Source organism: Tachyglossus aculeatus, chromosome 17 (assembly GCF_015852505.1).
Source record: "Tachyglossus aculeatus isolate mTacAcu1 chromosome 17, mTacAcu1.pri, whole genome shotgun sequence".
In the NCBI taxonomy this organism is placed as follows: Eukaryota; Metazoa; Chordata; class Mammalia; order Monotremata; family Tachyglossidae; genus Tachyglossus; species Tachyglossus aculeatus.
In genome coordinates this window covers 50,175,425-50,203,176 of record NC_052082.1, presented here as the reverse complement: position 1 = coordinate 50,203,176, position 27,752 = coordinate 50,175,425, and the positions used below count along the sequence as shown (strand labels likewise).

Sequence of the window (27,752 nt, the reverse complement as noted above, 5' to 3'; positions counted from 1 at the left end):
CCAAGAACAGCTGGAGAGCTGGGTCTCCGCACCCCAACCGGTTGCAGATGGACATCAGCGTCATCTCCTAACCGGCAGCATGGAGAAGAAGTCCGGTTCCGAGACCACGCCTCTGAACTCCAAGAAAGAGCCGGCGGCCTGTAAGGACAGGGAAGACTGTCGGGAAAACGGGCTCCTAGCGCAGGACCCCAGAGGGCAAGTGGGCCAGGGGGGCAAGACGGAGTCAGGCCGGATCTCCAATGGATACTCGGCCATTCAGAGCCCTGGCACCGGGGTGGGAGCCAGCGAGGACTCCCAGTGCCCGCTCCCCCCGGCTTCCACCACCACCACCACCACCACCGTCACTGCCGTCGCTTCAGGGGCCGAGGCTTACCAGGAGGAACGAGAGACCTGGGGGAAGAAAATGGACTTCCTCCTCTCGGTCATCGGCTACGCTGTGGACCTGGGCAACGTGTGGCGCTTCCCCTATATATGTTACCAGAATGGAGGAGGTCAGTACCTGGGGCTTGAACTGGCCTCTTTCCCACAGATCCTCACCTTGGAACAGTGCTTTGCACATAGTAAGCTCTTAATAAATACCATTATTATTATTATTACAGGCTGCCAGTGGGGTGGGGGCTTTTGGTTGCCCTGTGTAAGCTCCGTATGGGCAGGGAACTTGTCTGCTAATTCTGTTGTAGTGTACTCTCCCAAGCGTTTAGGTATAGTGCTCTGCATGCAGTAAAGCTCTTAATAAATACCATTAAATGACTGATTGATGTACTGATGAACTGGGAGATGTAGTGCCCTGCAGAATCGAACATTGTCGCTCCTGATTGGCCTAATTGGCCCAGAAGCCCAGGGTTGGGGAGTGTTTTCTGTGAAGACGAGGGTCAGTTCTCTCCCCCTGGTCAGAGCTGGGTGATTCCATTTGGAAATTTTCCTAGCCCTGACAGTGGCCTTCCCACCCACCGCAAGCCATTGGTGTGGCCCTCCAGCCCTACCGACCTCCACCACCACTGTGACCCCTCTACTTAGCAGAGGCTTGTTGCGGGGGTGGTCAAGAGCAGAAAAGAGCAAGGTGAGTGTTCACCCCTCACTTTTCTCCCCTGCCCTGCTTCTCATCCTCTTCCTACTTCACTTCCAATGGGGGCTTAGCTCCAGGTCTCCCTGTAAGGTGGACTTGGGAGGGGAGGCCCTCGGGGGACCCAGGGGTGTTTTCAGGGCTGGAATCCATGATGCCGCTCAAGTCCCCTAGGGCCAGACAGAATGTTGTCTGTTTTTCTTTGGGTTCAGTGACTGCTGGTAGTGGGAGAGAGGCAAGAGGCAGCTGAATTGTGGAAGGGCTCTTAGATGGCAACTCTGACAAAGATTTGGTGTGGGGCAAGAGGCAAGCCCGAGTGAAAAAGTGGTTTGGAAGGCAGAGAAGCGGCGTGGCCTAATGGATAGAGCCCAGGCCTAGGAGTCAAAAGGACCTGGGTACTAATCCTGGCTCCTCCACTTGTCTGCTGTGTGGCCTTGGGCAAGTCACTTAACTCTTCTGTGCCTGTTACCTCATCTGCAAAAACGGGGATTAAGACCGTGAAGCCCCATGTGGGACATGGACTCTGTCCAACTTGATCATTGTACATCTAAGCGCTTAGTACCATACCTGGCACATAGTAAGCGCTTAAATACTATGAAAAGAAAATTGGTGGACAGCATGCTCAGGCTGCAGGGGTGGAGTTTACTGGAACCCCCAGCTCCACCTCTAGGAGTGGAGAGTGGAGCCAGAACATGTAGAGGAACCTGGGCGTGGGATGGGAAAAAATGGCAGACTCTTCATCTCGCTCAGAAGGTAATTCACCTTTGCTCTGAATGTTCTACCGTTGGTCGGAGCAGCTGGGATTGTCCTGATGACAATCCACGTCCCTGCCATAAAGCCCTCCCAGCCCAGGATGATGGAGCCATTGAGGTCCAGACTCACCACCAGGGAGTCGCTCGGATCCGCACGATCCAGCCAGCCCCACCCGCCAGATTGGAACAGGCCGACAAAGGGACCGACCCTTAGACACCTCAGGGCACTTTATGGAAGGAATACTTTGTCAGGACAATCAAAGCTGCCCCAGCCCCGTATATAAAATGCCGAGGAAACGTGAATTTACACTGGTAGGTGCAAAAGAAGTCAGCCGGTCCCATCCAGACCGACCATGCAGCCCCTCTGTCCCCTCCTCTGCCTGGCATAGTGGCTGTTGGGGTATTTCCAACAGCAGCCCCAAATGTATCCGCTCTTTGCCTCCTGCAGTCTTTGAGGACAGGGGCAGGGGGACACACAGAGTAGCCAGAAAGGTCACTCTAACCAGATTCTGGGGCTCTGGGAGAAGGGGTTCTCAGCTCCTCCTGCTCCTGGCTTGGGTGGTCCCACCGCAGCCGGCCGCCCACCAGCCCGGAGGAGTCTCTGCGTGAACTGAGCCATCCTCTCCTTGGTTGCAGGTGCGTTCCTCATCCCGTACACCATCATGGCCATCTTTGGCGGGATCCCTCTCTTCTATATGGAGCTAGCCCTGGGCCAGTACCACCGGAATGGCTGCATTTCCATATGGAAGAAAATTTGCCCAATTTTCAAAGGTAAATGGGAAGAGCTGGGGACTGTCTGGGGTCCCGAGCCCCTCTCAGGGGGAGGAATAAATGCCAAGGATGGTCCAGGCACCAGCCCTGGCCTGAGCCTTGGGTGTGAGACCAGCCCATATAAGGGAGTGAGGAGTGAAAAGGAAACTGGTTTCCATGTTTGGCTTTAAAAAAAACCCTCCTAGAGTTTTCCGTACTGGAAAGGGGCCTTGCTGACTGCCAGACTTCCCTGTCCAAGGGTTTTCTCCCCAAGCCCGCCCAGCCCTGAGTCTCCAGAACATGAGGCCATTAACTGTTACATTTTCCTTCCTTGCCTGGTTCTGGCTAGTGCTCGCCAAAGGCGTTGGCAGAGCTCCACGTGGGCCGTGCCGGTCTGCGGGTTCCATGGGTCCTGAGCCTCCAGGTTTAATCGGACTTGAACGCCTCCAGTCGCTGGCCATCCTCTCCCCCCCTCATTCCAAGAATTTGAGCTTGGGGTTGGCGGGCACAGGAGGGTGGCGGCTCCTTGCACATGCAGTGCCCCGGGCTACTGGGACAGCAGGCCCTTAGCGGGGTGGTCCCAGGGAACGGGCCCTCAAGTGAATCCAGATCCATTTCTGGTTTTCCCCTGGTTCTCTTCAATACTGGGGCCCTTAAGCCAGACCCCGGCCTACTTTCAAGTCTCTGTTCCTATTAGGGCTCTACCGCCTTAGTTCCCATGGACCCCATTAGGCTCGATAGTGTATCTGCCCTTCCTTTCCTGGGCCAGAGGGCGGGGGGGTGGTCCACAGATTAGCGCTCACGTGCTCCTTCCCTCTTGCCCACCCAGGCATCGGCTATGCCATCTGCATCATCGCCTTCTACATCGCCTCGTACTACAACACCATCATGGCCTGGGCCCTCTACTACCTCATCTCTTCCTTCACTGATCAACTGCCGTGGACCAGCTGCAAAAATCCCTGGAACACGGGCAACTGCACCAACTACTTTGCCGATGGCAACGTGACCTGGACACCCCATTCGAAATCTCCCGCTGAAGAATTTTATACGTAAGTGCATGTAAGTGGAGACAGCCAGCCAGCCAGCGCAGGCCGGGCCCCGGCACTTCATTTCTTAAGAGGGATCCAGGGCCTGATGGGCTTCTGCCAGGGTCGCGGGATGTGTTACTGCCAGGGAGGCTCTGGGCAGTGGGGGTCTGGGGAGGAACAGGAAGATTGGGGCCAGATTCCCAACAGCCCTTCTTCCACTGGGGGTGAGAGCAGGAAGCAGGCCTGGCTTAGTGAATACAGCATGGCTCAGGGGAAAGAGCCCGGGCTTTGGAGTCAGAGGGCACGGGTTCAAATCCCGGCTCCGCCAATTGTCAGCTGTGTGACTTTGGGCAAGTCACTTCACTTCTTGGGCCCCAGTTCCCTCATCTGTAAAATGGGGATTAAGACTGTTAGCCCCCTGTGGGACAACCTCATCACCTTGTAACCTCCCCAACACTTAGAACAGTGCTTTGCACATAGTAAGCGCTTAATAAATGCCATTATTATTATTATTAGAGTATGGGACTGGGAGTCAGAAGGACCTGGGTTCTAATCCCAACTGTGCCACACGTCTGCTGTGTGACCTTCGGCAAGTCACTTTACTTCTCTGGGCCTCAGTTTCCTCATCTGTATAATGGGAATTAAGACTGAGAGTCCCATCTTGGACAGGGACTGTGTCCAACCTGATTAATTTATATCTACCCCAGGGCTTAGAACAGTGCGTGGCACATAGTAAGCGCTTAATAAGTACCATTATTATTATTATTAGCTGGTTGCCCTTCCCTCCGGATGAGTGTCAGCAAGTCCAAGTCCTCCTGTCTCCACTCCTCCCCGGGAGCTGACAATGGTCGGCTCTTCCCTTCCTGTTCCTTCCCCTGCGACCGGTCTGGGAGGCATCAGGAGTGAATCAGGAGCTCCGGGTGATTCCACCATAACAGCATCCGCCTCGATGTCCCCCTGCTTCCCCTGATGGGCTGCTCTCTTTCTTTCCAGCCGCCACGTGCTGCAGGTGCATCGGTCCGAAGGACTGCACGACCTGGGGGGCGTGAGCTGGCAGCTGACCCTCTGCTTGATGCTCATCTTCACGATTGTCTACTTCAGCATCTGGAAAGGGGTCAAAACATCTGGCAAGGTGAGAAGAGCAGCGGGGGGGAAGGTAGCAAGGCAGTCCTCCTCCTCCTTGTCAATCCGTGTTGATGGAGTGTTCGCCGGAACTCCATGCGGACGTCCAGAGGTGTTTGGGGGTGGACTTATCCCTTGCCTTCCAGAAGCTCACAGTTTGACAGGAGGCCAAACAACTGACCATAAAGTAATCATAAATGAGAAGACGCTGTGTGGGTTAATACAAACAGTTGGTGACAACAGTGAGTTGAGGGGGGTGGAATGGGCTATGGACTGTGATGAGGGTAGAGGAGCATGAAAATCCAATTGGGAAAGCTTCCTGGAGGTGGAGGCTTTAAACGTGATTTACAGAATGGGAGAGAAGGCTGGCCAGAGCAGAGAGGCCGTCCCACACGTGGGCTCAGGTTTCAAGGCTGGAAGAGAGCTAGCAGCAGGGTTGGCAAGGAGACAGAATAGGCAGATAGATGGGGCCAACTGGGGGAAGGCTTTTGATTCAAATGGGGCACTGCAGGCAGCTGTTGACAGCCCATCTTGGGTGGCTGGGCCACCTATAAGTTCAATATGGGCAGGGAAGGTGTCTGCCCACTCTTTTGTTTTCCCAAGCCCTTAGTAAGGTGCTCTGCACATAGTAAGCGTTAAATAAATTCCATTGAATGATTTCCCCCCTGCTCAAGTTGCCTTCATCAATCAGAGTTTAGTTGAGATGAGCCAACTTATCCTGTTTCCTGCACTCCCCTGACATGGTCATGGTCTCCTTCTCTGCAAGTCTCGAAAACTGGAAGAGACCCCCCCGCGGCCATCTAGTCAGGCTGGGTGGGGATTCATTCATTCGTTCAATCGTATTTATTGAGTGCTTACTGTGTGCAGGGCACTGTACTAAGCGCTTGGGAAGTACAAGTCGGCAACATATAGAGACGGTCCCTACCCAACAACAGGCTCACAGTCTATATATAGGTCGAGCTCCTGGGGACTTGATCTGGGATTTGGGATTTAAGAGAAGCAGCGTGGCTCAGTGGAAAGAGCACGGGCTTTGGAGTCAGAGGTCATGGGTTCAAACCCTGGCTCCGCCACTTGTCCGCTGTGTGACTTTGGGCAAGTCACTTAACTTCTCTGTGCCTCAGTTACCTCATCTGGAAAATGGGGATTAAGACTGTGAGCCCCCCGAGGGACAACCTGATCACCTTGTAACCTCCCCAGCACTTAGAACAGTGATTTGCACATAGTAAGAGCTTAATAAATGCCATTATTATTATTATTTGGGTCATGGACAGGTGGACTGAGCTCAGGTTCGCATCCCCTCCCAGCAGCTCAGGCCTCCGGGGGCCAAGGGGACCAGAGCAGCTGTGGCCCTGCCGCGCTGTTGCACATTCATGGGGAACTGCACGGTGCCAGCACGCAGAGGGACCGGGCAAGTGGCACGTAGAAAGAGCTCTTCCCTCCTTCTGGGGTGGACCTCACCTCGACCCATTCCTAGGGCTCGGTTTGGTTGGCTGAGGCCGGGCCCTAGATAAGTGGAGCTGCTGCCCCGGACCCAGCCTTGGGGCAGGGAAATGGCCCCATCTAGCCTAGCCCAGCACTCCTGACCTGTTTCCAAGGCAACAGCCAGGGGAGACTCAGCCAGCCGGCAGCTGCTCCGCGGGTAGAAAACTATCGCGTCGTTCAAAACAGTTCTCGTAGAGGATGCCTGGTTGATTTGACTCCGCTCTTCACCTAGAGCACGTTTCTTCTGGCAGGGTCAGAGGGGACGTCCGGGGGGACCCAGGCCTCAGAGGGACGGAACTGAAGGTGCTGGGGGTGGTTTGGCAGGTTTCCAGCGACACTGACCCACTGCGGCCCCCGCCTTTCTCTCTTCCTCAACGGGCTTTTCCCAACAGGGAATCAATCAATCAATCAATCGTATTTATTGAGCGCTTACTGTGTGCAGAGCACTGTACTAAGCGCTTGGGAAGTCCAAGTTGGCAACATATAGAGACAGTCCCTACCCAACAGTGGGCTCACAGTCTAAAAGGGGGAGACAGAGAACAAAACCAAACATACTAACAAAATAAAATAGAATAGATATGTACAGGCAAAATAAATAAATAAATAGAGTAATAAATATGTACAAACATATATACATATATACAGGTGCTGTGGCGAAGGGAAGGAGGTAAGATGGGGGAATGGAGAGGGGGATGGAGAGGGAAGCAGCGTGGTCTAGTGGATAGAGCCTGGGCCTGGGAATCAGAGGGACCTGGGTTTTAATTCTGCCACTTGTCTGCTCTGTGACCTGGGGAGGGTCCCTTCACTATTTTGTATCTACCTCAGCACTTAGAACAGAGCCTGACGCATAGTCAGCGCTTAGCAAATGCCATAATTATTACTCTATTTATTTATTTATTTATTTATTTAACTTGGACATATCTATTCTATTTATTTTATTTTGTTAGTATGTTTGGTTTTGTTCTCTGTCTCCCGCTTTTAGACTGTGAGCCCACTGTTGGGTAGGGACTGTCTCTAGATGTTGCCAACTTGTACTTCCCAAGCGCTTAGTACAGTGCTGTGCACACAGTAAGCGCTCAATAAATACGATTGATGATGATGATGATAATTATTAACTGATTATTCATCTCTATGCCCAAATTCCTTCATCTGTAAAATGGGGATTAAGACTGTGAGCCCCATGTGGGCCAGGGACTGCGTCCGACCCAATTACCTTGTATCTACTCCAGCGCTTAGTACAGTGTCTGGCACCTAGTAAGCACTTAACTAATACCACAGTTGTTATTATTTTTATTATTAGGTGGTGTGGGTGACGGCTACATTTCCGTACATCATACTATTTATCCTGCTCGTCCGAGGAGCGACCCTGCCGGGGGCCTGGAGGGGTGTCCTCTTCTACCTGAAGCCCAACTGGCAGAAACTCCTGGAGACTGGGGTAAGCTGGCAGAAGCAGCTGTGGGAGGAGGAGGAGGAGGACCACTTGGAAAGCAGGCATTTCACGCAAGCCCATCATCTTCGCTACGGACTATCCTGTCTCCCTGGGACACTGCAGCCCCCTGAAGATGGGTTGCTAAATCAGGGCTTGAGGAGGGTAAAGGAGGAAGTGATGTTCAAATTTCCACCGTTACAAGACCAAAGTATTGAGCACCTAGCACTAGATAGGAAAGCAGCATGGCCTAGTGGATAGAGCATGGGGCTGGGAGTCAGAAGGACCTGGGTTCTAATCCCAGCTTTATCATTTGTCTGCTCTGGGAACCAGGGCAAGTCCCTTCACTTCTCTGTGCCTCAGCAACCTCGTCTGTAAAATGGGGATTAAGACTGTGAAACCCATGCAGACAGGGACTCTGTCCAATCTGATTTGCTCGTATCTACCCCGACACTTAGTACAGTGCTTGGCGCACAGTAAGTGCTTAACAAATACCATCATAAACGGGCCTTATTTCCTGGGTCACTTACCCAGGATGAGGAGGAGTCTTTAGCCAGGCAAGTAGAAAAGGCAGCTGATCTTGTTCGTTTCGTGACTCACAATGCACCCATTGGAGGATTTGGACAGGCAACCGCTTAAGTAGGTGGCTCCCTTTTTCTCCTTTCCAAGTTGGCCCTGGGGCATGGCCTCTTGGAGGAAGTGTGTTCCTACCCCTGCCATAGCTCTACTTCCCAGCACAGGGACTCCAGGCACTCAGTGATAGAGCAGGAGAATGGCAGGCTGGAAGGGAGCGGCTCCTCTGCGCCAGTCACCCGCAGGCCCGCTTGGGCTCAGTCCTCTTGGATGGGCAGACGTGGGTAGGTCACGGATGACTGTGGTGTCCCCCCCCAGGCAGAGGCTCCTCTCAGCTCGGTAGGCACCAGGGCTGGGCCTTCCGCCGGTTCTCCGGTAGGGTCTGGGATAGAAAGCCGCCCCGGGAAAGGCCTGGGAAGCAGACAGAGTCCATGCCGGAATTCTGACAGGGGAAGAGAGAAAAGATGGGGCAGCAAGAACTCAGTGTCAGTGATGGGGATCTGACCCAGCACGGGGCGGGTTGGGGGGGATCCTTTGTTGTCCCTGCACAAGAAGACAGAGGCGGTTGCTGGCCACGGGGTCAGGGTCTCCTCTCCTGACTCTGATGTCTCCCTCTGCTGTGTTTCAGGTCTGGGTGGACGCTGCAGCTCAGATCTTTTTCTCCTTGGGGCCCGGCTTTGGGGTCTTATTGGCTTTTGCCAGCTACAACAAGTTCAACAACAACTGCTACCAGTGAGTGTCTCATCCACAGGTGTTCGTTGCCCAACCTCGAGTCCCCGCCGTCAGGATGTCGGCAAAGGGGGTGGCTTGGTCCTCTAGCCGGGGATGGGGCCGGGCTGACTTCCCTGTGGAGGTGCGGGGGCCTCAGGCTTCTGGCTGGGCAGTAACCGAGTCTGCCCTGGACCCCTCTGGGTGCTTGACGTGGCTGACTCTGGAGCGGGCAGGGGGAAGAGAATTGAGGACCCCGTATACTCCAGACATTGACCGGTTACCGGAACTTCATAGAATTTGCCTGGGTCCTTGCAGGGCAAACTGTAGCCAAGTGGGCTGAAAATGATATGTTGGGGTGTCCAGTTGGGGTGTTGTAGCTGAGAGAGGGGGCATCCCCATTGGTCCAGGAGTCCGTCTGACAGACTGTTGCTCTCAAGGGTATGAGAGGCCCCACAGTCCTCCACCTACCCTTCTGCCCCCAGCATCGTCCTGCCGGGGCCCGGGGATGGCCCTGGGGGCTTCCTCACCCTGTCAGTGGTGGCTGAAGTGCAGCCAGTTGATCAGGCTGACACACTGACGTCAGGGGAGGCGGGGGGGGGGGTGGGGGATCCTGCTGGGGAGCTCCACAAACATTGATCTTGTCTGTGCACCTCAGACCGGCTAATGTGGGGTTGACATGCTCTGCTGGCTTTCCGGGTGTACATTTGATACAAAATTGGATTATTCTACCAAATTGGATTGGCTAACTGCAAGCGGGGCTGCCTTAAAGGCACCTTCTCATCTGCCCCTCCTCTGCCACTTCATCATCACCATCATCAACAATGGTATTTATTGAGGGCTTACTACGTGCAGAGCACTGTACCCAGCACTTGGGAGAGTACAATACAAGAGTTGGCAGACACGATCCCTGCCCACTCTCCTTCAGGGGCTTGTGAGATTTACTCCGCACAGGTGCCTTTTAGCTGCCAGTCAGTAGTATTTATTGAGCACCTACTGTGTGCAGAGCACTATACTAAGCACTTCTGAGATGACGATAATGGACAATCCTTGAATTCTTGTGCTCAAGGAAGTTACAGGTGGAGAAAGACAAAGTAAATTACAAATAGTAAGGAGAAAAAGGGAGACAGAGCTTAATTAATAGGATATGTTCAGGTATGTGCATAAGCACTGAAGTATTCACAACTCTCAGTAATTTTAGGGGATTAAGATTGGAGTTGGAGAAGAGGCAGTGAGTGTAGATGATCTATTCATCAATCGCATTTATTGAGCACTTACTGTGTGCAGAGCACTGTACTAAGCGCTTGGGAAGTACAAGTTGGCAACAATTCTATTCTATTCAAGAAGTTTGGTTAGGATTTGGAGGAGGGAGATGGGCTGAAAGCTAGAGGGTGCCGGGAGAGAATCCTGCCCAATCCTCTCCTTTTGGGACTCAAGCCCATTGCTGGCCAGGACAGCGTGGAGGGAGTTAGCTGTCAGGGGTGGGGAGGGCGGAGGAGCTGGTCTCCACAAGCCCAGGCTGCCCTGTCCGCGCCAAGGCCGACGGGGCAGGGAGGCCCGCTGCTGACGTCCCCCGGGCCTCTCGCTCGGGCAGGGTCTTGAGCTGCCTTGGGCCTTGTCCTCCAGAGATGCCCTGGTGACCAGCTCCGTGAACTGTATGACCAGCTTCATGTCAGGATTTGTCATCTTCACGGTGCTCGGCTACATGGCCGAGATGAGGAACGAGGAAGTGTCCGAGGTGGCTAAAGACACAGGTAGGCTCTTTCTCTCGCTCCTTGCCTGTGTTCGAGGGTGGGCTTGTCATCATCACCATCATCAATCGTATTTATTGAGCGCTTACTATGTGCAGAGCACTGTACTAAGCACTTGGGAAGGACAAATTGTTGAGGGAGGTGGCTGCTGTGGAGAAATTTGAGATCATTATTTTCCAACACTTTTACAGACTTTGTGTTCTGAAAGTGAGGCGAGAACATCCCTTAGGTGACGGGAATCAGCCGGGGGAGTTAAATAAGGGTCCCACTTGGGATAGTTGGGCCTTGTCCTGTATTTTCTCCCCATCCTCCTGGCCATTGAGAAGCAGCGTGGCCTAGGTGGAAGAGCACAAGCCTGGAAGTCAGAAGGACCTGGGTTCTGATTCTTGTCTGTTGTGACCTTGGGCAAGCCATTTCTCTCTGTCTCAGCTACCTCATCTATACAATTCATTCAGTTGTATTTATTGAGCGCTTACTGTGTGCAGAGCACTGTACTAAGCACTTGGGAAGTACAAGTTGGCAAAATATAGAGACGGATTAAGACTGTGAGCCCCATGTGGGACTTAGACTGTGTCCACCCTGATTAACTGTATCTACCCCAGCGCTTAGTGCAGTGCCTGGTGCATAGTAAGCGCTTAACAAATGCCATAGAAAAGTAAAATTTTTAAAAAGGAAGGAGAACAATTGCCGGTCGCAGAGCAGAGGAATGAACTCAAAATGCAGGCACCTAGCAAACTCAAACAGCGAACAACCCCTTTACATTCAGGCGGGTGGTCAGACCCCAGCCCTAGACTCAGGCCAATTTTACATCAGGCTTTTGGAAGCAACAAGGGGGTGAGAGCCTCTCCGCAAATCTCTGGCTTCTGGCTTCATGGTCCCTCAGCCCTGCGTGGCAAGATAAGCCTCCAGCCAGTACTAGCTGGGGGAGAGTGAAAGCCCCTCCTCATGCCCCTTCCCTGGTCTGCTTCCTGGCTTGATTGACCAGGGCCTTCAGCCGGCTATCGAGACAAACACCTTGGGAAGCACCGAGGTCTAGTGGAAAGAGCTTGGTTCTGGAAGTCAGGGGACCTGGGTTCCTATGCCAGCTCTGCCTCCTGGGTGACCTTGGATAAGTCACGTAACTTCTCCAAACCTCAGTTTCCTCTTCCAAGAAATGAAAATTAAATGCTTGTTCTCCCTCCCTCCTAGGGCGAGCCCCATGTGGGACTGGTATCTATTCCAGCATTTCAAATGCTCCTAGGACAAGCCCCATGTGGGACTGGTATCTATTCCAGCATTTCAAATGCTCCTAGGACAAGCCCCATGTGGGACTGGTATCTATTCCAGCATTTCAAATAGTGCTTGGCAAATACTGGGTGCTTAACAAAATACCACGATGATTATTTTCATTCTTAGTATTAGAATCCCAGGCCAGAGCCCCAAACCGTTATCAAAAGCAAACAAGGAAACCCATTACCCTTGTCCTCCTTCTGTAAAGCAAACCCTTCAGAGGTTCTACCGAAGGAGTCTGGGCAAAGTTCTCCCAGTGGCCAGGAAGCACTGGTTGTGGTGGTACGAGAAGCTCTGTACCAAACCACCGGTCAGGTGGATAGTAATAATGATGATGGCATTTGTTAAGCGCTTACTATGTGCGAAGCACTGTTCTAAGTGGATGTAGCCCAGACCTGGGAGAACAGAGACGCTTTTTTTAAAACAGGGAGAAAAGTCTCCTCTCCACCTGGCCGCCCCAGCAACCACCAATTACCAGGGTTTTCCTGGGGAAACAGACATCCCAGGGTCCATCCCGGCATGTCTCGGAGGGAAGATGGGAGGGTGGTGCGACCCTCAGCCCTTCTCCCCTCCTCCCTGAAGGGAGTCAGAGATCCCGCAGAGCACGAGACAGCCTCTGACTCCCCTTCCTCTGCCCCAGGACCCAGCCTCCTGTTCATCACCTACGCAGAAGCCATTGCCAACATGCCGGCTTCCACCTTCTTCGCCATCATCTTCTTCCTGATGCTGATCACCCTGGGCCTGGACAGCACGGTGAGTGGGCGGGTGGCCGGCGGGACGGTGGGCTAGGGCCAGCTCTCCCCTCCCTAATGGAAGGATCCTTTCCCCCCACCATGACCCTGGGCCGGCATCTCAGTTTGCAGGTCTGGAGGGCGTGATTACAGCTGTGCTTGATGAGTTTCCACACATCTGGGCCAAGCGCCGGGAATGGTTTGTGCTCGGCCTCATCGTCACCTGCTTCCTGGGCTCGTTATCCACCCTGACCTTTGTGAGTAGCCTCCACCTCGGCCGGGGGTGTCCTCCTCGGGGCCGGGCGAGGAGGGCAGGGAGAAGGAAAGGGGTTAGGAGCTTGAAAGGACTTTGAGCCCCATGGGAGAAAATCCTCCAAAATTACCAGCAGAGAGACAAACGAATGAATGGATTAGGTAGGGGAGAGGCCGGAGACCAGAGTAATCGGCCTCGGGCACCTTCTAGCCTCAAACCTGTAGCACTTAGTAGGATGAAGGATACCAGATTAACCTGGGAAAATCAGTCAGTCCTATCAATCAATCAATCGTATTTATTGAGCGCTTACTGTGTGCAGAGCACTGTACTAAGCACTTGGGAAGTACAAGTCGGCAACACATATTAAATATCTAGTGTGTGCAAAGCGCGGTACTAAACACTTCTGAGGGTACAGTAGAATTAATAGACATTGTCTCTTCCCTCAGGGAGCTTATACTATAGCTATGAAGAGAGACAGTAAAATAAATTACAAATAGGAAGTAATAGAGCAATGTACACATATGCTACAGAGGACTTTTTATTTACTTAAATGGGGCAGAAGTACTGCAGTGGCATAATGGGACTACACGAACAGGGAGAGGAAAAAATTAAAAAGGGAAGGCTTCCTGGGGTAGAAGTCAGGGCAAAGGGACTTTGGAGAGCAGGAGGGCAATGATCTGCTGGATATGTTGGGAGAGGGAATTCCAGGAAGGAGGGAGGGCACGAACAAGAGGTCAGCAGCAGGGGACTGCTAACCTCAATACCTGGTTTCCCTCCCATTTACACTGTGAGCGACATGTGGGCTGGCTATTTTCTATCTCCCTCAGTGCTTACTGCAGTGCTTGACACATAATAAGTGTTCGGTAAATTCTGCAATTATTATAAGAATGAGGAACAGTGCATAGGTTGGCTTGAGAGGAATGAAGAGTGTGAGCTGGGGTGTAGTGGAAGAAGAGAGTGGATAAGTAGAAGGGAAAATTGCAGACAGAGTGCATTGAAATGAGGAGGAATGGGCAACCACTGAGGGATTTTGAAAAATGGGGAGGTGGGCACAGAATGATGTTTTAGAAAAATGATCCAGGCAGTGAAATGGTGTAGACCAGAGAGGGGAGAGACCTGCATGCAGGGAGTTGCAAGGAGATCATCTCCCTGCAGCTGGTGATCTTCTAAAGGCTCACTAATCCTAAACTTAAATCGCAGTTCCACTGATTTGGGGTGGGTGTGGAAGTGAGACCTAGCAGTCTCTCATTCCCAGGTCCTAATCTGAAGTCCTTTTTGAAGATGGGAGTTACCCTGGTGGGACAGATTGTGGGCGACGCAGGACCTTCCCAACCCCTGACCCGAGGGCTGAGCTCTTACAGGGGCTGGCCACTTCCCTCTGCCACCCATTGGACCTCACTGCCTACAGAAGGGAGGGAAAGGGGTTGTCAGAGACAGTTGGGAGGCCTGGCTGAAGCCAGGAGAGAGAGGAATCCCAGTGGCAGAGGCCAAGGACCTGCCCTCAGGGAGGTTTGAATTTGGGAACCCTAAGTATTCCTGAAAGGACAAGACTGGGCTTTCCTAAACCCCAAGCGGAGAGGCGGTAGCATAGCTCATCAGAAATGCCCTCTCGTTCCCAGGGAGGGGCGTATGTGGTGAAGCTGTTTGAAGAATATGCCACGGGACCAGCCGTGCTCACCATCGTGCTCCTGGAAGCCATCGCGGTGGCATGGTTCTATGGTAAGGAGCCCTCAGTCCCCAATCTTCCCCACCAACCACGATGGCTTACTAAACCAGGCCCCATTCCAGGCTGCAGAAGGGGCTGGGGCTTGTGCTGTCCATGAGAGGCAAACCAAGGCTACTTGGGTTAGTGGGGGTGAGAAAACAACCTTGGACAATCAATCTATGGCCAGGCCCTTTACCAAATCGGTCACCGGTTACGGACCAGTCAAGGATGGATCACCCACGCCCCCAGGCTTGTCTCCTTCCCGCCAGAATTTGCAGGCAGGCTGTGGCTTCTACTTGGCAGCCGTCCACGTGTGTGGAGCATTGTTGCTGTTGAAAGCTTGAGGGACCACACTGAGTGAGGCCTCCACCAGAACATTCGGGCTCAGGTGGGGATGATTTGCTTTGATCACGCTCAAGAGAACACAGCCACCTTCACCATCTGAACAGATTTCAGCAACTACAGCCTCCTCAAGCAAACCCAACAGCAAACCTCCAGCCTCAGGGATGGTGTATTTTAATTGCACAGATGCCACGGGGTGGGTGTCTGTGCTGGTGAATTCTGACATTGTTTACTGCACAGGTCACCGCAAGTGACGAATAGTCAGAGCTCATCGTGCTGACTGTAAATCACGTGCTACTGGGAGAGGGGGAAAAGGAAGGAAAATGAACTTTCTTGGGAACATTGGTTCTCCGAATTGAGTTGAAAGGGATTTGGGGGAGCTCTTGGAGCTAATAAACTGCCAGAATCCTTCTCACTAGGTGTCCCTGGTGGAGTTTTGATATCAGGGCAGATGTGCTGTGAGTCGTTGATGAATTCATGAACACAGCCTGGGGTGTAGCAGTGGTCAACCAGTGTTGACCAGCTTCCCTGGCCTCTGGGGACAGCTTCCACTGCACTGATGAGAGAAAATACTGCCCATCGGTGTTCCCCTTCCTTGCCAGTACAGTTTCCAGGCTGGCACCGAGGGCATGCAGCTGTTTTCCCTGGGATTGAGAGCACCAGCCTCAGCCTGTGGGGCTGAGGATTCAGTCAAAAGATCTGGGGATAGAGCAGTTCCAGTCCCTGGACCCATTCAACCTCTCTGGGAAGCAATACATTAGCACAGCATGGCGTGTAGTGTGCGTGGCAACGATACTGTAATTCTAGTTACAATCCTGTATGCCCTCTTTCATGGCACCACAAACTGGAGCTTCCCACCGGTTTAAGCAGAGATCCCTAAGAAAGGTCTCAGCCCAAAGCCACCCTCCTATTGAGGTCCAGAGAAAGAATCCAAACCCCTCCTGCTGCTTTGCACCCCATTACCTGGCTGCTGGGGGGGTCCCAGGCCTCCCACAGGGCCTGGAAATGGCATTGACATGGCTCCTTCCCTCTCCATTGAATATTGTAGGCATCACCCAGTTCTGCAGGGACGTGAAAGAAATGCTTGGCTTCAGCCCGGGCTGGTTTTGGAGGATCTGCTGGGTAGCCATCAGCCCCATCTTTCTCCTGGTGAGTTCTCCTTCCTCGTTCTTTCCTGCTATTTCCACTTGGGCATCTCCTCCATCCACTTGCCTGGGGCGATTCAAACTGTTGAGCCAAGTGAAGGAAAGGGATTGCCCTTTTCAGACCTCTTACCTCTGGGGGCCTCACGGGTAGGAAAGACGGTAAGAAAGGAGAGCTGAAGGAAAGGGGAGGATGACTACCCTAGGAAGATACTTTAGCAGGCCCAAGTTTTCTGAATTTATCCAGAAAACTGACTTGACCTATTCAGACAGAGGCCGGCGACTTGTGATCTCCATCACGTCCTCCTTCCTTACCCCTTTCCAAGGGAAATCATTAACAAGAGTACACATCAGCTCCTGGGCTCAGTTAACTGAGCCCTAGACAGGACCTTTTTGTGGTTTCTGAGGTAAAGTGGCAATTCCTTTCTCTGTTTTGGGAAGGTTGGAGGGGCCCCATTTCTTGCTTCCTCTCTTTATTGAAACAGAATTCCCAAGAGAAAGTGCCTGAGACAGAGTCAGCTTGCCTGGGCCCTGGGGTCAACCCAGAGTCCTGGAGCGTGAGTGACCTTTTCCCCAAACCCATGTTTCCCTGATTTGGCCAGGAGCTGTCCTTGCAGCAGCCTGAGAGAGACAGAGAGCAGAGGTGGGGGTTGTGGGGGGAGGAGGTAGGGGAAAGGAAGTCGGAGTAAATGGCGATGGGGGGTTTTGAGGATAGGACACCCACCTGAAGTCATCTTCCCTGAACTCAGGACCATACTGTTGGGAGGGACAATGCATGTGTGTGCAACAAACCCTGGTTCGTTAACTGCAGAAAGAGAATCAAGCTATAAATAGACACTTAATCACACAAATCACTTACATTACTGTCGTCTTTATAGGCTGAAATAATGAAATGAAATTAAATTAAGAGCAATAAGTTTATAGCCCAGCAGTCTCTAGGCAAAACTGATATGTATGCTCGTTCGATAAACTAAAGTAAAATGTCAGTTCATAAATGGGTGCTGGGAGCCCACTGCGGAAATAGGGTTGACCAACTATTTCACTGAATTTTCAAGTGAAAATTGAGTTAGGCTGCTTTTTCTTTCCATAATTCCTTTGGTTAGGAGGACCTGTGGCAGGCAGCCATTTATTCTGGAAATGCCTCATGGCAGAAGTGTCCTGGGTAAAATTCCAGAGAAAAGATCTTGTAGCAAAAGGTAATGCAGGGACCCTGGACTCCAGGAGACCAGGTCCTCTCCTGCCTTGCAAAGTGAAGTAGCGGGGACCCTCTGGTGATGATACTCACTTTGGTTTTGAACCAGCTGCCTGGACCGTAGCAGGGGGGGCAGGCCCGGGAATTGTGGGGTTGTCTGCCCCTTCCAAGTGGAACCTCACCGAACTTCCTGTAGAGAGATCAGGATCAGGGTTGGGCTTATATTTCAGCTTCTATTACCACCTCCCTCCCCTGCAGTGCACTGAGCTGATGTGATTTGCATCTTGGGTTGCCCCACCCAACCCTCTGCCAGGTGAACCCTCTCTGGTTCATTCATTCACTCGACTTATTGAGCACTTACTGTATGTAGAGCACTGTACTAAGTGCTTGGGAGAGTACAATATGATAGACACATTCCCTGCCCAAGAGCTTACAGTCTAAAAAGGTGGGGGGAGACAGGCATCAATGCAAATAAATAAATTTACAGATATGTGCATAAGTGCAGTGGAGTTGGGAGGGGGAAAGAGCAAAGGGAGCAAGTCAGGGTGATGCTGAAGGGAGCGGGAGAAGAGGAAAGGAGGGCTTAGTCAGGAAAGGCCTCCTGGAGGAGATGTCCCTTCAGTAAGGCCTTGAAGGGCGAGGGGAGTAATTGTAAGATTTGAGGAGGGAGGGCATTTCAGGCCAGAGGCAGGATATGGGCAAGGGGTCGGCCGTAAGATAGGTGAGATAGAGGCACAGTGAGAAGCTTAGCATTAGAGTGAAGTGTGTGGGCTGGGTTGCAGTAGGAGAGTAGCAAGATGAGGTAGGAGGGGGCAAGGTGATGAAGTGCTTCGAAGCCAAGGGTGAGGAGTTGTTGTTTGATGCAGAGGTGGATGGACAACTACTGGAGTTTTTTGAGGAGTCAGGTGACATGTCCTGAACATTTCAGTAGAAAGTGATCTGGTTCACATATACCCAACCTCACCCACCACCCTTTTAGCCAGTAACAATGGGAGCAAGAGGGGATGCAGTTGCTGAGGGTGGCAGGGCTCAGCCCTCTGATCCCCAGGAACGTCCCCCCTCTGCCCCACAGCAGCAAGGGAGAGGTATTCCGAGAGCAGGGAATTGGGTGTAGACCTCAACAGCGGCCTTGGGCCATTTTAAAATTCTCTGGAAACATGCTCACGCCATCCTTCATTCCAGTGCCCAACAACTGCCCCTGCCAGAACATTCCTTCTTTCTAATTCCCATCCCGCCTGTTGCAGCTTCAACCTGTCTCCTCTTGTTCTGCCCTCAAGGGAAACAGCTCTGCCAGCTTGTCCTAGACTCCAAGTTTCCAAGTTCTTCCTCTGCACCGGGCAGAATCAGTCCAGTCCCCTTACCTTCTCCCATGATGTCTAGGTCTGAGTTGAATCGGGAATTCGCCATTTATCGGGTGGGAGCTGGCCGACTTCTAGAATGCCGTCGGCCCCTACGGGAGATTACTGTGATTGGCCGTGCACATTTGCACTTGTTAAATTCCTATGATGTTTCTGTTCCAGATCATCATCGGCAGTTTTCTGAGCAGCCCCCCGCAGCTCCGACTTTTTGAATACACTTATCCCCCTTGGACCATCATCCTGGGTTACTGCATTGGGACTTCGTCTTTCATCTGCATTCCCATCTATGTGATCTATCGGTTGGTCATCACTCCGGGAACATTCAAAGAGGTATGAGTTAATAATAACAATAATTATGGTACTTGTTAAGCACTTCCTGTATGCCAAGCACGGGGGTGATGCTGAAAAGATCTTGTAGCAAAAGACCCTGGACTCCAGGGTCTCTGATTAACTGATACAAGTTAATCAGATTGGAAACAATCCCTGTCCTACATGAGGTTCACAGTCTTAATCCCCATTTTACAGATGAGGGAACTGAGGCCCAGAAAAGTGACTTGCCCAAGGTCACACAGCAGCTATGTGGCAGAGCTGAGATTAGAACCCAGGTCCTTCTGACTCCTGGGCTTGTGTTCTCTCTACTAAGCCACACTGTTATTCCAAGTGTCTTGTTTGTCAGGGGGAGAGGGTGAGGAAGGGCATTTTGGCCACGTCGATTCAAGGAAGAACAGGTGAATTTCCTGATGTCCCAAATCTACACCTCCAGTCTCAGGAATGCTGGATTTACAGGACATGGTTACCCAGGCCTCTCTGTGACTCTTATTAGACTAGTGAATGTGGGTTGGGGGTGGGCAAATGAGGGAGCAGGCTGGGGCAATTCACCTTTGGCCTGGATCGATTAGACTAGGGGTTTGTATTGCTCAGTTCCTCAAATTCGGCTCTGGCCTGCTCCTCTGCCTCTCCACTCGGCTTCAAACTGACCATACCTGCTCCAAGAAGCCAGGCACACAGACTGTTAGGGTTTATAGAAAAGCAGAGCCTGAACCATTCCTAGTGACCAAATGAGTATCATTTTGGAAAACTCTCTGAACAAACACTGGTAAGCGGTATTTGTTCAGTTTCTTCTCTCACTTCCAACCCCCAGCACTCAGAAGTCAAGTGAATCAACTGTCTCTTAGCACCCCCTTGTGCTCCATGTGCAACAAGTGCTGTGCACAAAGTAAGCGCTCAAATACGATTGAATGAAGTGTCTAACGCAATTTCTATCATAGCAGATGGAGTGGAGAAATTTGCCCAAGCCCCCCTAAGATACCTCCTCCTCTTTACTGACCATGTCCCCGTTCAGCTTTCCTCTCACCGTTCAGCACCTTAATGGCCAGGAAGGAAGGATTCGAAGGGGAGACTGGATCGTCCATTCTTTGTGGCCGCAGTTGTCCCTGCCGCTCCCAGGCAGCAGAGATCTGCAGGCTCAGCCCTTTCAGCCCCTGGGAACTCTCCCATCTCTGACCTGGAGAAGCTCGGTTGCAACTAAGAGGTTTAGCCCTATTTCATCCCGAGGATCGCCTCCTCTCAGCACCTTTCCCATTGAGGAAACTCAATTGGAGGGCAGTTGACTTGCTTGCGGAGGGTATTGGTCTCAGTGCCGGGGCAGAAATTCAGGAGGGGCCGATTTCTCAATTCCAGAATTCATACGGCTGATGGATGCCTCCTGCAGGAGTTTAGACCCCAGGGGGATTTTTGTTGTTTGTTTTTGGCAATGGGCCAAGGACTCTCTCTGGAGGGCAACAAAAGGTGAAGCCCGCAAGCAGTTACTTTTCTGGAATGGCAACCTGTTAGTCATGGTGATTTAGGACAGGATCAAGTGCGGGAACCCTGAATCAGGAGGGTGAGAGGCCATGGTTAACATTCTCTTGGGTTAAAAAAACTCAATGAGAGATAGGCACACAGCTCTATTGAGTCTTATGTGGTTTGAGTTCCAACTACTGGATTACTCACTCTCATCCCCAGTCCTATTCCCAGTGACCTGGAGACAGCAGGGATTTTTCCCTGGAAGGTGTTGTGGAACTGATTCCCCCTTCCTGCCTCAGTCAAATCTATCAATCAATCAATCGTATTTATTGAGCGCTTACTGTGGGCAGAGCACTGTACGAAGCGCTTGGGAAGTACAAGTCGGCAACACATAGAGACAGTCCCTACCCAACAGCGGGCTCACAGTCTAGAAGCCTTGGATAAGAATGAGCCTAGGGCAGGCCTTTTAGCTTTTTTATTCATTCTTCTCCCCAGTTTAGGCCAACCCCTGCCTCTTCTGTTGTGGTTACTTTAATGGGGTGGTTTTGGACCTGCTCTTTAAGGTGATTTACTTTGAAAATTTACTAAATAAGTCATGATAACAAACATACATTTTCTAATCCCCCCTTCCCACCTCCAGGACAACCACTCAGAAGAACAGGTTTGTAAAAATTGGACAAGGAAAAGACTATTAAAGGCTCTTGCATACAGAGGCCCTGTTAAGGATTTCACCACAGTAAGGCCAATACATAGGTAGATAGTCACAGAGGAGAAAAGGCTGTACATCTTTTGCTAGAACCATAATCCTGGCATTTTCTATTTTTCCAATCTTAAACTGAAAATAAACCTTAGCTGAGCTCACCTAAGGCTCAGCTGAGAAGTGAAGCATCTTTGCTAATTCAGTTTCTCCTCCTGTGGTCTTGGCTACAAAAGAATCAATATTTTCCCAAAAGATCTGTTAAGGCTGCTTAGAGCCCCTCTTTTTCAAGCCCATTCCAGACAGCTGGATGCTGGAATTAATCAGGGTTTCCCATTCACGAATCCACGTTTGTTTTCAATTGACCTTGAAGCCCAGTCTCCTCCTAAGACTGGGCTAGTCCCTCTTTGTAGTTGATGGTGACCACACTGGCACTCCCAGTTTATTTGTAAAATAATTTGCAGAAATGCTGTATAAATTAAGAATCAACTTATTCTCTTATTCTTTGACACCTTCTTGATTTTATTTTCCCTTTCTCTGACTCTTCCTTTTGCCCCCTCACAGTTCCTTCCAAGCACCATTGTACCACACTTCCTCCCTCTTGTTTAGTGAGGATTTATCTGATGTTATCAGTTATATATACTGATGTTATCTGTATATATGTTTGTACATATTTATTACTCTATTTTACTTGTACATATCTATTCTATTTTATTTTGTTAGTATGCTTGGTTTTGTTCTCTGTCTCCCCCTTTTAGACTGTGAGCCCACTGTTGGGCAGGGACTGTATATGTTGCCAATTTGTACTTCCCAAGTGCTTAGTACAGTGCTCTGCACACAGTAAGCACTCAATAAATACGATTGATGATGATGATGATGATCAAGCTTTGCTGGTAGCCACCAGAACAAGAATCCTTGTGCTTAGCTCAGGGCAGGGCCCTCCGCTGCTAAGGAAATTTAGTGTGCTCTAAAAGAAAAACACCTCCCCTGGGCCTTCTATGTAGATTCTAGGGACCTTCCGTCTTCACTCTGAATACCAATGATGAATGTTACTACTGTTTGTAAATAAGAGTTTTCTGTCCTTTCCTTTCATAACAGCGAATTCTTAGAAGTATCACTCCAGAGACAGCTACAGAGATTCCCTTTGGGGATGTCCGCATGAATGCCATTTAACAAGCTGCCGAGGGAATGGAAAACAGCATTCCTAAGTATATCTCTCCCTGCCCTGCCTTCCTGCCCCTCTTCCCCTGTCAAATGAACTGAGTTTCCAGCTGAGCCAAGGAATGGGAGGGCAATGCCCGGCCAGACCCTATGAGCCACGGGCCCCTGGACACGAGGATCCACATTCAGATGCCTTCAGTCTCCCTCTCCCCCAACCCACTTCTTCCCATGTCATCCACTGGACATTGCCAAGAAGCTTCTCACAGTCCTCTGAACTGGTCCACGTGGGAAGTGCGAGGGTGTGTTTGAGTGCTTGGCTGCGGGCAGCTGCTACCGTCCGGATGCGTGAAGGAGTCGGCGTGAACCACTGTTGGGAATGTCTCGGCAGCTGGGATTAGAGTCTGTGAGAGTGCTCCGATACCTTCTCCATATGAGCATTTGCATCAGACCATATTGTTTGTACTTTCTGAGGGTTCCAGTGTCAAGTGAGTGTATAACCTGGGTCAGAGAACACAGGGACATTGTTCTGATAGCCATATATTATATGACTAATACACACAGCTCTACAGCTGGAAATTTTTAACAACCCTTGTGTGGCTGTGGAGTAGGCAGAAGAAGATGTAGTAAGCTATCCTGGAAAATATCGGGGGTGGTGTTTATACGGACTGTACTACTGTTAACCATATTACATATCCTATTGGCCTCCTTTATCCCTCTTTCCTCTTATGGCTTTTGGCACTCTACAAACCATATGTACTTTCCTCATTATTTTCCTGCAGCTACGTATCTTTACACTTACATATGCCAATCTATACACACATGCGCATCACCTGAAAGCTCTACATCCCCTAAGGAATTAAGCCTCTTCTTTTGTATTTGGCCAGTGGTCTTCAGCTTTCTCCGTGTTGCCTTTACCCCGGAACCACGATGCTATTCCACAGGCAAATCTGGCTCTGTTTTTTTTCCAAATTGCAGTTTGAGATCTGTCTTGATGAGCCTGAATCTCTCATTTCTCCAGTCAGTCAGATCAGTTTTTTTCCCCTTCTGTGCTTCAGGGAGGAGCTGAAGGCAAACTTTGGGGTAAATGATCCAGTTTGACAACACAACGTTCTGCAACCCATCCCCGCATTTAACTATGTAGCAGTTTACCAGGCCATTCTACGACGGCTTTGGCCGATTGACACGGAAAGGGACAAAACCTGACAAATCTGTCACTGGGCTTTCCTTCTCCCCACTTCGCCCCTGGGATGACTGAGTCTGGCATAGGCCAGGCCTGTCTTTTCTCAGCCAGCCCATGCTTCCCAGTCTACTAGAACAAGAAAGGGACTCTGGCAAGTTGGAACGCAAGTAAAAGGAGAGACGAAACATCCTCACTGACAACCAGAAGAGACCTTAACTCTAGACACACCACTCAATCGATCCAGAAAGCATCAAGGACTCTGTACAAATGGAACTGAGTTCCCAAAGCTTCAGCGCAGGGAGAGTCCCTCATTTAGCCAAGCCCTGATTTGATCTGGACCTTAGCTTTATAACCCATGGCAGCGAATCATGGTGGGGGAGGGAAGGTCGTCTCCTAGTTTCCTTGCTCTCCTCCTCCCTTCACCTGCTTCTAGCCCCCATTTCTGCTCATCACGAGTTGGCTCAGGTCTGCACCGCAACAGGAAAAGTGGGAGGGTAATGAGTCGCGGGGACCAGGAATGGTCTTTCAGCACTGTATCGTTCTTGTCTCACCTCTTTCCTTCCCAACCTTTTTCTTGCTTGTACAGTGCCGAGGTGGGTGGCCCTAAGTAGAAGGTGGCATTGGACGATCACAAAATTCCCCTCCCCACAAAATCCTCTGGGGTTCCTTGCAAGAAAATAGCACTTACTATCTTGGGGGTTACCTGCTGTCATCAAACCACGTACAGGACCCGGTAAGCCGATGCTCTCCTGGCAATCCCTACGCAGCATCTGGAGAAAGGAAGAAAACTTTGAGGCGGCTGAGGCGAATCACTTACACCGTCTCCAGTTTATCGAACAAATGGAACCCAAGACGAGACAGCCCATGTGGTGGTAGAGCAGTAACGACTAAGGAATGTGGAGATGAGCTGAGATGGGCTGTGAGAAACCTGCAGCAGGAGCAGCTAAACCTATGTGAGGCCAGGGCATGGGGAGAAGGGCCTGCAGCATATGGAAGGATACAGGGAAAGAGAACCCTCCATCCTTGGAATATCTTCCCCAACTCACCCAGTCTGGAACCTCGAAATGAGAAGCCATCCACTAATACTCTTGGCTGGGAGAAGGCTGCAGTCTAAGAGAAGATTAGCAGAGTCCAGTGGAGTGACAGGTTAATTCTGAACATACTTCTTGACCACAGGGCAAGCAGGGTGACCGCAGGTCTGCACACTTTGCAGGGACATTTTCACTGGGTTGCGGAAAATCAGAGACAGATTTTTGTGATCTGTTCCTCATTCTTTTGCCAAACCCTTTTAACTGATCCACCAGAAAATGGCCCGGACTTTCAGAAACTCATTGTGCTTGAGAACAAAAGTAGCTTCTGGAGACGATTTCTTAAAGGGAAATGTCATGAACGCTGCCGAAAAACACCTTTTAAAAAGTCTTTCAAAAATCCTCAAGTCAAATATAATGCTAAGGTAAAAGTGAAAATTGTCCATTTAAGAATTAAAATTCAACTTTTCTGACTTTTGAAGGTTTGCCACTTTGGGAAATAGCTGTAAGTTAGCAGAGCAGAGGGTGCAAGCTGAAATTTTCAATCATGCACAAGAAATGTTGGAAAGAAAATGACTTGTGTTTGTGTCCTGCAGTCATGAGGTCTTCCCTGCTCTTCCTGTCCCAACAGCCCCCACCCTCCCCAGCCATGTCATCACCGCCTTCAAAACTTCAAGAAATCCTGATTCCAAATTTCCCTGCTTCAGTCCCTTTTTGGTGGTCAGGAAGGTAGGTGGTCTTCCACAAACGGCATTCTAATGAGTTAGAATGAAACCAGTTGGAGAGATTCCTGCTTTCTTGCCTTTAAGGAGGAGATGATTGGACCATGTAAGCTTATTGGGTCTGTCATATGTTTCTGATTTAGAGCCCACCCACTCTTGCAAAACATAAACCTGGAAAAACAAAGTAATGGATTGTTTAATTTTCGTGCAGTTACGCAAAGATCCTACGCAATGCCCAGTAACTGGCAATTCTTGTTGAAACCAAAGCTTGGCTCCTTTTCTCAGCATTTCCCTGGCATATAAATCAGCACTCGGTATTTTGAGATAAGAGCAATTACTATGGTGAGCTGGATTCTGGGGGCTCCACATGTCTCTAACAAGCATTAAATTAGTACCCACCACTCGACTGTGGGAAAGAGTACTTAGCTCTCGCGTTGCCATCTCAGACTTCATATATGTGAAGTCAAAACAAAATAGCCCTATCCTACTTAGCTAACAAGTTGCATTTTTAAGTCACCATTGCACACCCACAATGGTTTCAGGTCAAGATTACGTGAGCTAATCTTAAAATACAACATTTCTGGGCACAGATGGGAGCTCCTTACCACTGTTAGGAAATGGAGTTTACAGATTTGCTCCCTGTGCTCATTCAGAAAGCTCTAACCCAAGCTCTAGTCTTTCTTTAATGCCAAAGAAGATTCTTCAAAATTGAGATTTTTCATGTGTTTCATTATGACGCCTTTAAGACTATATGATGGATTTTTTTTAAATGACTTCTCCAAATCCCTCCCTGTCATCTTCCATTTTAACTGTGGCCTCAGCCTTTTGATTCCCTGCTAATAGGTGACCCCAAATTTCCAAGATAATGAAACAATCTCGTGCCTCTTAGGGGTTCAGTCACACTCCATTAGAGGCCATGAGTGCCTCAAGGCCTTTCAAGGTCTACTTCTCCAGTCCACCTGGGTGTTTAAAGTTCTAAAGAAGAGGGACATTTCCAGTCCTTTGGGAAAAATAACCTCTTCCCACATGGTTCAACAGACACATCTATTTTTGTGGAGAAAGTAGACATTTTAATAGTGTGTCCTTCCTTTCCAAGTACTTCCAGTTCTTTCTTTTATAATGTTGGAATTTAGTCTGCCAGTCTCCTTCTGTGATTTTGCTGGATGTGCTGATGGGTTACGGGTCTCAAGAAACTTTAAGCTTCTGACAAGGGAGTCCTTCTCTTGTGAAATGGACCACGGTAAATTCCTGTCCCACGGAAAATAGCATAGTAATGGCAGCATCAGTTGCCTCTGGTTACTTAGTGTCAATTATCGACATCCCAAGACACCCCATTATCCCATGCAAAGAGGCTCCGAGGTCACTGCAAACCATTAAAATTGATTTTCCCTGTTGGCCAACCCTCCTTTAGTGGGAGAGTGAACGTTTGCCTTATGGGTTGTCGAGAAAGTGTTGGTGCTATATTTGTCCACCTAGAGCCTGCTGCCTTCCCTAAAGTCAGGAAAGCCGAGCAGATGGCATATGAAAAATCTGGGCTAGGGACTTAAAAGTTAAAAAAGGGGTTGGTTTGTCTCAAGACAGGAAGGCGCCTAATCGCCTCGTTGGCCACTCAGGGGCCTTTTTCAGCCTTGTAAGAAGCAGGGTTCATAATGTGCCTGATATTCTACAAACCCTGCCACTCTACCCCAAGAGTCTGAGCGACTCTCTTTCCTAAAGTTCACACCAGCCTTCTAGGATAGCCAATCAACGGGGACAACAGGATTTTGAAGTCGAGACTTTTCTGTATTCCTTAATACAGAGCCAATTAAAGCGGAATTGACCGGTGACTTGGGGGCTGGGTCTCCTTTCAATCTCAGGTTGGTTAATCCTACAAGTGTCGAGGCCCCAGGTTGGCTTCTGTTCTCTGTCTCCCCCTTTTAGACTGTGAGCCCACTGTTGGGTAGGGACTGTCTCTATGTGTTGCCAATTTGTACTTCCCAAGCGCTTAGTACAGTGCTCTGCACATAGTAAGCGCTCAATAAATACGATTGATTGATTGATTGATTGATTCCATGGGAATGTCAGGGCTGACATCACCCCAGTCTAGGAACATATTACATCGTGACACAAATAAGGCCAGACACACTGCCGTCTCAATCCACCGATCCTTAAAGACATTTACGCAAGGAATTGTTCACAAATTGCCAGTCTCCACTGAGGGAACGGCATACGATTAGAAAAGACATCGTGCCTTTGCTTCCTCTCTCGTCAGGCTGATTCTAAATAGCCTAACAATTTGAAAATCCTTTCAATTTGAGATGGCCTTATGTAGGCTAATACCTTTCACCCATTCAGATCACCTGCCCTACTTACACCAAGGAAAAAGTAGTTTTTCTGTGAATCACAATAACGTGAGAACTTCCAAAGCTTTTGTTCTTTAATGAACTGGAGGCATGTTTACTTTTAAGCTTTGGTAACAGAAATAAACTGGAGTTTTATTTGTACAGAACCAAAAATCCTCCCTTCAACATGTATATGATGCACCTGTATTAA

At 50.2% G+C, this 27,752-nt stretch overlaps 1 protein-coding gene across 1 annotated transcript; it reads left to right on the top strand.

The window, feature by feature from the left end:
- SLC6A4 (solute carrier family 6 member 4) lies at positions 1–23,000 on the top strand. Its single transcript, XM_038759326.1, has 13 exons — positions 1–491; positions 2,452–2,586; positions 3,395–3,614; positions 4,587–4,725; positions 7,498–7,632; positions 8,825–8,928; positions 10,531–10,658; positions 12,565–12,677; positions 12,781–12,912; positions 14,528–14,627; positions 16,004–16,104; positions 18,810–18,977; positions 22,228–23,000. The coding sequence occupies exons 1-13, from the start codon at positions 80–82 to the stop codon at positions 22,300–22,302; spliced, it is 1,962 nt and encodes a 653-aa protein (XP_038615254.1). The 5' UTR covers positions 1–79; the 3' UTR covers positions 22,303–23,000.
- Positions 23,001–27,752: the final 4,752 nt, after the last annotated feature.